The 10765-nt window shown below is 37.8% G+C and overlaps 1 protein-coding gene across 7 annotated transcripts in view; it reads left to right on the top strand.

Moving 5' to 3' along the window:
• Positions 1-725: 725 nt before the first annotated feature.
• The window catches only part of LOC126108790 (zinc finger protein 708-like), a 143316-nt gene continuing 133276 nt past the window's right edge, over positions 726-10765 (top strand). For 5 of the 7 annotated variants that reach the window (XM_049914142.1, XM_049914145.1, XM_049914147.1 and 2 more), the window contains exons 1-3: positions 747-859; positions 4220-4306; positions 10111-10173. In XM_049914142.1, coding sequence (XP_049770099.1) covers positions 4238-4306; positions 10111-10173 — 132 coding nt within the window. In that variant the 5' untranslated portion in view covers positions 747-859; positions 4220-4237. Of the gene's footprint in view, positions 860-4219; positions 4307-10110; positions 10254-10765 lie in introns of those variants that run through there. The other 2 variants (XM_049914143.1, XM_049914144.1) reach the window with 2 other exon arrangements.

Here is a 10765-nt window from a genome sequence, read left to right as displayed (position 1 = left end):
GCGATCCTTCCAAGCTTAAAGAATAATTCAGTATATTGTCTGCATTTAATACACAGCAACACACAACCTAACACGCACAAAACACTACAGATTTCTTGCAATAGTTTGCCTATTATTAAAATATCGCAATAACTATTACCGTTAACGAAACGATAGGTGGTTCATCATGAAGCTGACGAATGAAGTGCGAGAATCAGTGTTTATTACAAAATAATTTCTTTAAAATCATTTGATAAAGATCTTAGATCAGCCAGCTTGCACGACTTGCTGTTGACGCAATCAAGTGAACCTGCTAGGTTCCGCACCAAGTATGCCTGGCATCATGCTGTGGTCATCTGCTGACTGCTGACTGCGCCCAGCACACACTGGCGACTGCGCTTCCCTCCACTCACTCCGTACTGAATTGTCAACAGTCGCAACTAGTTTTAAATCCCCAATATATGTTTAGAATCCATTGATATCCACCTGGTAACCTGCAGTTTTATCCAACGACACCAGTGTTCCTTCACGAAGGTAATGTAACTTGCCACTGGATTCATGATTTTTATCCTTACTTGCGCTCATTTAGAATCATTTTTAGAAACATCTGGGTCTTCTGATATTACACAAACTCTCAGAGGCAAAAAAAAAAAAAAATACAAATATACATTATGGTGTCGACCAGTAATCGACCAGTGATCTCCATACTATAGGGATCACTGCTTACGGGCATTTGAAGTTCTCTTTCTCGCCGCTTGGAGCGCTAGTTTCGCTCCAGCTGTCGAACAGTGACAACTTTAACAACAGTAAGTGTTGCGACTGTTATGTTAGATTGTATGTCATACTAACAAATGTAAATCGTGGAGATAAATGAGCTGAGGTAAATGTAAACTTCTTGTTTCATTCGATCACATTTTCATTATTCATGTAACTGCATGGGTAACACGAAGCATTTTCCATGTATTTTGTTATGATGCTCTGGTGATAATTTCAATGTTTTATTAATGTAATGGCTTTTTGCGGCATATTTCAAATTTATTTTGTTGTGTATCCAAATGGCTATGATTAAATTATCATCAGTGGATTTGTTTATGGTTTTGGCTAGCGTGTGAATTGGGTTTATACTTGTTTTAGGTTATGTTTCTCAAAACAATCGGCTCGTTTTCCAAGAGCTTGTAATTTTTCCATATAGACAGAGATCAATAATTTTTCCACCAATATTTTGGTGCGCATTATGTAATCTACGTATGCTGTACATCAATTACGAAAAGTACGTGTGCCGTTTGTAGCGTCGGAAATACGGAAGCGTCCGATCCCACCCGTCTGCTTTGACCCATGACGTCACAAATATGGCGGAAACAAAAACAAACACACACACTTTCCACAAGAAGCCTAATGACACTAACAGAACAAGCGCGGGAAATGGGGTGTTTTGGGTGGGGGGCAAACTAAATATAAACAAATTTAGACGTCTTGCGTAGCTACAACGTGTAAGTGAAGACAGCCATGCATGAATACCCACCCACCTCCCCAGGGGTCGTAACCCCTGCAACCCATAGAAGATAAAGATGCTTCAGTAGCTGATTAGTGTTTTTTGTCTTTTTAAAAAAAAATATCTCACGAGATAGAACGAACAGATCAGAATGATAAATATATAAACTAAAACAGAAATTCGAGGACACATAATTAAAATAAGCAATAAGTGTTTTTAAATTTAAAAAAAAACTCATGAGATAGAACGAACAGATCAGAAAAGTAAATAAAATAAGATAAAACAGAACTGGAGGCAGCCACACTCAAACCAAACTCCGTGCCGTCATGACGTCACACACAACACCCTTACATCACGGGTCAAAGCCGACGCATGGGATCGGACGCTTCTGTCGACCCGGATTAAGGTATACTATACTACTGTGAGCATTATTTGAGAGGTGTCTTGCTGTTTCCCACAAGAACTCTAACTACAGCATTATGAGCAGTAAAAACAACTAATAAATGGAAAGTTAATTTTCTACAGATAATCAGTTACGAACATCAACCACAATTTTAAAGTTGAAGAATGGCAAGTTGGGATCACCCTAATGTATACAATTAAACAAACATGTTATAATCCGGTTATCATTGATGTAGGTTAGAACAAAATGGAATTTGTGGTTTTTAATCATGTATGTAGCACTTTCAGTACTTAATCTCTAAACTCAGACATTAGTCTGCAGTTTGTCTTCATTTACTCCATCATCTTGACATGCGCAAAATGAAAATCTAACTATACGGGATTTTCAGCAGCCTACAAACCGTTATTTTACCATATGTTTATGTTTGTTTTTGACATAGCTGCTCCTGGAAGGCTATTGTTGTATAAGGCATTACTGAATACCCAGATTAGAGCAAATATTGCCATGCTGAATTTTTTTATCCATTCACTAACGAAAAATCACACACACTGTACTTTTTGAAGAAGTTTTTATTTACTATCGACTATGTTGTTGGTTAATTTTGTATTATTACACATATTTACTGACACACTCCCCTCTTAACTTCGAACCAACATTAAATATTCTGTTACATAGTAGCTCTTTCTACAACAGTTACTTCCTCTCTATATCTATTTGCAAAGCTGTAGCATTTCTCTTATACTAAACCACATTCATATATGCATATAAATACAAACTGTTGTTAATGTAAGATTTCCAGGTATATGCAGCAGATCAAATAATAGGCCACTAAAATGACCCTAAATAGCCACAACAAATGAATACGTGCTACATTTTCTTTTATCTACAGATACCCAATTCCTGAAACGAGGTAGTGACTGTGTACACTGAAAGACTGAAGAATACTATCGAGTTACTAACGCTATAGTCGGGATGAGCATCTGATTACATCATAGCAAACGCCGTTCTTATCCCTCGTCGTTCCTTCACAAAAATTACAACACAACAGAGATACAAATTAAGATAACCAAATAGTGAAAGTGAGAACTTCGCTATCTTAGGTCGCCCTTCCCACAGAAATTATAAATGACTATCACTTTCACTGGAGATCACAATACATAGAAACTCTTGAAAAAACGTTGAAAACACAAATAGTATTTTTTACAAAGTTACACAATATACATGTAGTGATTTTATTGGATGGGACAAAAAAACAAGTACTTCACAAGACGCTACGGGTCGACAGAAGCGTCCGATCCCACGCGTCGGCTTTGACCCGTGACGTAAGGGTGTTGTGGTGTGTGACGTCACGACGGCGCGGAATTTAGTTTGTGAGAGTGGCGTGTTTGTAGGTGTCGTTTTGATGCGATCGGTGGTGCTCTCTGGTGGTGTTAGGTGATGTTTTTGGTTTAATTTGCGAGTTTGGCGTCGTGTGTGAATTTTGGTAAATTGCATTTTTTATGTCTTTGGTAGGTACGGATATGACTGACAGGATCAACAGTTTTCAGTTGTCGGCTATGATGGAGGACAGTGCGTTGTCTTTAATAAAATTTTTTCAACTATTCGGATTTTTGGATGAAGTCGTGAAGTGTTCAGTATGTCGTGAAGAAATGAGGCTTACTTAAAGTTCCGTCGTCTCGGACCAGGGACGGCTGTATGTGGAGATGTCGTAAGGATAACAGGTCAAGGGAAGGGTTCGATCCCAACTTATGGGATCGGGAGCTGCTGTTGAGCTATATAGGTCAAGGGAAATGTCCGATTCCAGATGATATTGTCTTTAGTGGTATTTGGGGAGTTCTGTGATGTCGGTTTTTTTCGTTGTTTTGCGTGGTTTTGTATGGGGGTGGGTGTCTAAATTCGTTTATATTTAGTTTGCCCCCACCCAAAAACCCCCTATTTCCCGCGCTTGTCCCGTTAGTGTCATTAGGCTTTTTGTGGAACGTGTGTGGATTTGTTTTTCGATGTATTTTCGTCGTCATAATGTGTACGTAACGACTTTATATGCGCCATATTGGAATCGTGGTTTATGGTCGTTTCCGCTATATTTGTGACGTCATGGGTCAAAGCAGACGGGCGGGATCGGACGCTTCCGTATTTCCGTTATTACACTTTGTAATGAGATAATTGTAATCAGTTCTTGTCAGTGGACTCTTTTCTTCAGCTAGTGTTAAATTTATTTCTAGTTTAATGTTTCATCTGCTGCACCCAGTAATTAACTGAAAATACTGCCTTTGAGTTGTATCTGACATTGACATTAATAATGGAAACGGGATGTAACATTTTTAATCTGGTTCTTTGTATTTCAGCGGCTAATAACTGCAGTAATGGACCGCAAAAAAACTACTTGGATAAAAGAGGAAACGAATGAGATACCAAGTTCACCAGGCTCCATTGTAAGTAGTTTCTTAATTTATTTTTTTACTGTTGTTTCATTAATTTCAGTGTGCGGTATGTTACGTAAATAAAGAGAATTCATGCCATTTTGCTGAAAGTATGAGTAATTAAGGGCAAAAAAAAAACTGCTGAGTTTTTATGGTTACACACAACATTTACAGCACAATACATAAATTATGTGTGTCAAAATTCACAGATGATGCAGGTGATGGTTTGAATTTAATTTTTGTAAATTTAGACAAATTTTTAATGCACATCTTACTGGCAGTGATAATATCTTCGTATAAAATTAAGCTAGTATGACAAAATAGTCCACGAGTGAGAGGTTAGATGTCAGTTCCGATGAGCACAGTATTTCAGCAAGTGACCACATTGCCATCACTCAGGGCATTGACTGTTTTCTCAGTGCACCTGATGATGGATATGTGGTTGCTTTCCAGAATATTGTGTCCATTGGTCACTGACATCTATTTGTTCACCTGTGAATTATTTCATCATGAGTTATTCTGAGAGAGGTTGAAGAATAACGTAAGTTATTCATTGTGATACACTTTTTCATCAGATTCATTGTGCATCATAAGAATGAATATGACTTTATGATGTGTGTTAGGAATTTAATGAAATTTAAAAGTAAGACAGTTATAGGCAGTTCATATAATGTTGTATGCACAGTACAGGATTAAACAAATTGTTCAGTACTGCCATTGAAACTTGGGTCCATACTGTCTCCTTACACACTAACCTAGACCTTTGGCCTTGCTACAGATCAATTTAAAAAATTTAAGCATATTCTTAATGCGCTGGCAGTGATTGTATGTTTGCTTAGAGGCAGATTTAATCTGATCTGGTACATTTCCTTTAAAGTCAATTTCAATCTACAATTTAAGAATGAATATGACATTATAACGAATACTAGCAGTGTAATTTCAAACTAAAGCAGGTTCAGCTAATGGATTATTACATTCCATATTTGAAATGTGGAAAATAACTGGACTTGAAGGCAGTATATGCTTTTCATACGTTGTGCTAAAGCAGGTTGCTGAAGATTTTCATAGGGAGATCAGATAGTGAATGATGAACAAGTGGACAGAATAGAGAGAAAAGAAATTTAACCTACAATTTGAATAAAAGAATTTTGGGGTAAAATTGTAGAGAGAGACAAGGGATTGACTACAGTAGGCAGGTTCAAATAATTTCAGAAATGAAGTGTGGACTGGATGGACTAATGTGGAGAGCTGCATCAAACAAGTTTTAAGACTGACCACAATAACAAAACATTGCATGGAATAGAAATTGTAATTTCAGTATTAAGTGTTTATTGGAACTTAAAACTAATTATGGGTCTGGTGAACAATATGAGCTATCAGTATAGTTTAAGTGTATCTTACATTACATAGATGGCACCTTGGATGTTGTTTGTGTGTTTCCTGTTGTACAGTGTGGTTGTCTTTTTTGTTATGTCACAAGTTAAGTGGTGGCTTAGACTGCCTTTTTGCTATACCTGTATAGGTCTTGTGGAGATGGTGATCACTTGAGGAAAGCAGTGATTTGGATTGAGTTCTATACTCTACCTGTTGTGGTTATAGAGTTGTAGCATAGCCTAAGGCCTAGGTCAAGTAGGAAAGTGATAGTCTAATTGTTGGTTGGGAATGCCAATGAATGTTTCTTATAACAATTTTTTTCCATAGTTACATTTATGCCATTGATGAAAACCCTTATTTTCCTACTGTAGTCCTGTATTTTCAGCCTTTTAGATTTTCTGAATGTGTTAACCCCATTCATAACTTGTCTTGTGTAGATTCTAATAGCTTTCAGTTTGTATTTTTCTAATATTTACATGTTGGTGAAGTCATCTGTTGATCATTTGTTAAGGTTTGTATTTCTGCTGTGTTACCGACATTACCATTCCACCAGTGCTCAGTCAAGTTCTCATAGTTACCTTGAAAGAAGTTTGAATAGACATTTACTGTGAACACTGGTTTAAGAAGTTAGTTTCATACAATAATTTTTTGCATTAGCACCTGTCTCTAAATGTGTAAACTAAGCCTCAATAACACCGGTGACAGAAAATTTTGATTTGTGTCACTTATCATCATCATCATCATTTAAGACTGATTATGCCTTTCAGCATTCAGTCTGGAGCATAGTCCCCCTTATAAAATTCCTCCATGATGCCCTATTCAGTGCTAACATTGGTGCCTCTTCTGATGTTAAGCCTATTACTTCAAAATCATTCTTAACCGAATCCAGGTACCTTCTCCTTGGTTTGCCCAGACTCCTCCTACCCTCTACTGCTGAACCCATGGGTCTCTTGAGTAACCTTGCTTCTCCCATGCGTGTAACATGACCCCACCATCTAAGCCTGTTCGCCCTGGCTGCTACATCTATAGAGTTCATTCCCAGTTTTTCTTCGATTTCCTCATTGTGCACACCCTCCTGCCATTGTTCCCATCTACTAGTACCTGCAATCATCCTAGCTACTTTCATATCCGTAACCTCAACCTTATTGATAAGGTAACCTGAATCCACCCAGCTTTTGCTCCCATACAACAAAGTATGTCGAAAGATTGAACGGTTCACAGATAACTTAGTCTTGGTACTGACTTCCTTCTTGCAGAAGAGAGTAGATTGTAGCTGAGCGCTCACTGCATTAGCTTTGCTACACCTCGCTTCCAGTTCTTTCACTATGTTGCAATCCTGTGAGAATATGCATCCTAAGTACTTGAAACTGTCCACCTGTTCTAACTTTGTTCCTCGTATTTGGCACTCAATCCGTTTATATCTCTTTCCCACTGACATTACTTTTGTTTTGGAGATGCTAACCTTCATACCATAGTCCTTACATTTCTAATCTAGCTCTGAAATATTACTTTGCAAACTTTCAATAGACCTGCAATCACAACTAAGTCATCTTTATATGCGAGACTGCTTATTTTGTGTTCACCTATCTTAATCTCACCCAGCCAGTCTATTGTTTTCAACATATGATCCATAAAGAATATGAACAACAGTGGAGACAGGTTGCAGCCTTGTCTTACCCCTGAAACTACTCTGAACCATGAACTCAATTTACCGTTCTCTAACTGCTGCCTGACTATCTATGTAAAGACCTTTAATTGCTTGCAAAAGTTTGCCTCCTATTCCATAATCACGTAGAACAGACAATAACTTCCTCCTAGGTCGAAGACTGCTAATTACACTTCAGAATGGTTTTCCAGCTTTGTTTCTTTCTTCAACATATCTTTCTCTGTCTACCTGAGTTCTAGTATGTAGCCATTTTTGATATGCCTTCTTTTTCCTTTTACAGGCTGCCTTGATTGTGTCATTCCACCAAGCTGTTTGCTTCATTTTAGCTTTACACACTACTTTTCCAAGACACTCTTTGACCATTTCTAGTACTGTGTCCCTGTACCTTGTCCATTCCTTTTCCAGTGACTGCAATTGACTACATTCAACTAACTGGTACCTTTCTGAGATCACTGTTATGTACTTGTGCCTGATTTCCTTATCCTGAAGTTTCTCCACTCTTATCCTCCTACACATGGACCTGGCCTCCTGCACTTTCAGCCTCACAATACCAATTTCACTGCAGATTAAATAGTGATCAGTATTATCAAAGAATCCCCTGAATACATGTGTGTCCCTCACAGCAATCCTGAATTCCTGATCTGTTATTATATAGTCAATGACAGATCTGGTTCCCCTGCCTTCACAAGTATACTGGTAAATGTTCTTATGTTTAAAATAGGAGTTTGTGATTACTAATCCCATGCTGGCACAGAAATCCAAGAGTTGTTTCCCATTCCTGTTGGCCTCCAAATCCTCTTCAAGTTTACCCATAACCTTTTCATACCCTTCTGTTCGATTTACAATCCTGGCATTAAAATTACACATGAGCAGAACACTGTCCTTGTCCTTTACTCTAACAATATCATCACTGAGTGCATCATACAAACTATCCTTATCTTGATCTGTCCATTCACAATGCGAATCTACTGACACAGTCCTAATTTTCTTGCTAGACACTGTCAAATCTATCCACATCAGTCGTTCGTTTACATACCTTATTGCAACTACACTGGTTTCCATTTCTTTCCTGATGAAAAGCCCTACACCCCATTGTGCTATTCCTGCTTTGACTCCTGACAGGTAGACCTTGTATTCTCCCACTTCCTCTTCTTTCTCACCCATTACCCGAGTGTTACTGACAGCTAAAACGTCCAACCCCATCTTACTTGCAGCATCTGCCAGCTCTACCTTCTTCCCAGAATAGCCCCCATTGATATTAATAGCTCCCCATCTCGTTACCATTCGTTTGCCAAGTCGTATCTTAGGAGTCCCTGGTTTGTCAGTTAGAGGTGGGACTCCATCACCTCCAAAGGTCCGAGGCATTTTGCTCTGATTGTTGCCAGTATCATATTTATAGTACCAGGGAAGCAGGTTGCTAGCATTACTTGTCCCAGATCCCATTGAGTGTTACCCCCTAACGGTTGAGGGACTAACTGTTGGATTTGGTAGTCTTTGCCGTCTGAGCACAAAGGTGACCACGACTCTGAATATGTCCGAGATGCCCAGCCTTATTCCAAAGTAACTGGTATCCCAACTGTCAGGACCACTTGGCCACTCATACGTTGCCTGTGGTTCATGAACTAGGACATGACACCAGGAACCCACACCATGAACCACATTTGTGTCACTAGTTCACATTAATGTTTGTGATACTGTTACATGGATGCTGATATATTCCACAGTCTATATATGTGATGGTAGCAAAGTTGTGGCAAAACTAAGAGGCTGTTAATTCAGTATTGACGTTTTTTTGCAACTACCTTGTCATCATACATTACTCCATGATACATGATATTTGTAAAATTGCAAGGATGTTACAGAAATATTAAGGAATTTTTGGTGTAAATGATGTAACTTCAAGTTTGACCCAAACTTTTGGTTGCACAGTAAAAGATTTCTTGTTTCCTTTGCCTCCTGAATCTTGAATGTTCCTGCAGAAGTGGTGACAGTACAAATTTAAGAACATGCTCCATAAATTGAATTTGCAAAAATAGTGTTGGCAGATTAGCTGTGTGTGTTGACAACATAGCAAAGTTTGCATTGAGTCAAGCTAGACTTCACATTTATTGTAAACCTGGCCTAAGAAGAACAGTATAGAGAAGGGTTTTGTCCAGCTTTCAACCTTTTCACCTTGATGATATTTCATTTCTCTTCATTTTTGTGAAAATTATAGGTTTATTTTGCTCATTTTTATTCTTTGAATGGTATTGTGTGTGCTGCAGGAGTCTTTTGCCACTCTCATTTTGAATAACCACAGAAACCAACATTTATATGACATTTACTTGCGCTACCCCCATTTTATAAGAGTACCTGTTTTACAATAACTCTGTGCTGTATGAAAATGCCGTGGGTGTTTCATCATGCAATAAGAAATTATTTGTATAATAGTTCTGTAGTGACTAACATCTAGAAAATAATGCTGTCATTCATGTAATTTTATTTTCACTCTGATTGAAGTAAAACAGATTAGTTTTGCATCAACTGGAATTACCATCTCACAAAAGAACATAAACTGAGAACTGGCAATAAAATGATAGTTGTTGCTAAATTATGTGGTATTGATTATTCTTGACAAGTACTTTGATTTGGCTTAAAAGTTGCGAAAGTTGTAAACAGTGTGTGGACAGTATGACTGTTTAAATGTACTCATTTTGTTTTTTATTACATTTACCACAGTGTGTGGAGATTGACTATTTAAATGTACTCATTTTGCTTCATATTACATTTACAACAGGTTCAAGTATGCCCCTCCAGTGTGAAAATAAAGGAAGAATCGCAGGAGACTGGGAATCAAGAGGTAATTCTAGAGCTTTTGTGACTGACTAGAATTAGTCAATGATTTGTTACTTCAAAGTTGTGGGGAATATGATGGAAGAGGTAAGAAATATAGCTGTGCATTAGTGTCAAGGTTTGTCCAGTAATGCTTGTAATGATGACTGACTCACAATATCATAATTTGCCCACTAGTGTCAAATATGGCATTGAAGCCTAAATATAGTATTTTTAGGTATTGCTGTGTATGGATTGAAGTATTGTCTTAGTACATGAACAGTAGTTTCAATATACAGGGTGGTCCATTGATCATGACTGGGCCAAATATCTCACAAAATAAGCGTCAAATGAAAAAACTAGAAAGAACTAAACTTGTTTAGCTTGAAGGGGAAAACCAGATGGCACTCTGGTTGGCCCGATAGATGGCACTGCCATAGGTCAAACGGATATCAACTGCTATTTTTAAAAAAATAGAAACCCCCATTTTTAAGTACTTATTCGTGTAGTACATAAAGAAATATGAATGTTTTAGTTGGATCACTTCTTTTGCTTTGTGATGGAGGACTCTGTAATAGTCACAAACATATGGCTTATAATTGTAGACGAACAGTTGGTAA

The sequence above is a fragment of the Schistocerca cancellata genome, chromosome 11 (assembly GCF_023864275.1).
Source record: "Schistocerca cancellata isolate TAMUIC-IGC-003103 chromosome 11, iqSchCanc2.1, whole genome shotgun sequence".
Taxonomy (NCBI): domain Eukaryota; kingdom Metazoa; phylum Arthropoda; class Insecta; order Orthoptera; family Acrididae; genus Schistocerca; species Schistocerca cancellata.
This window is presented reverse-complemented; position numbering and strand designations above follow the sequence as displayed.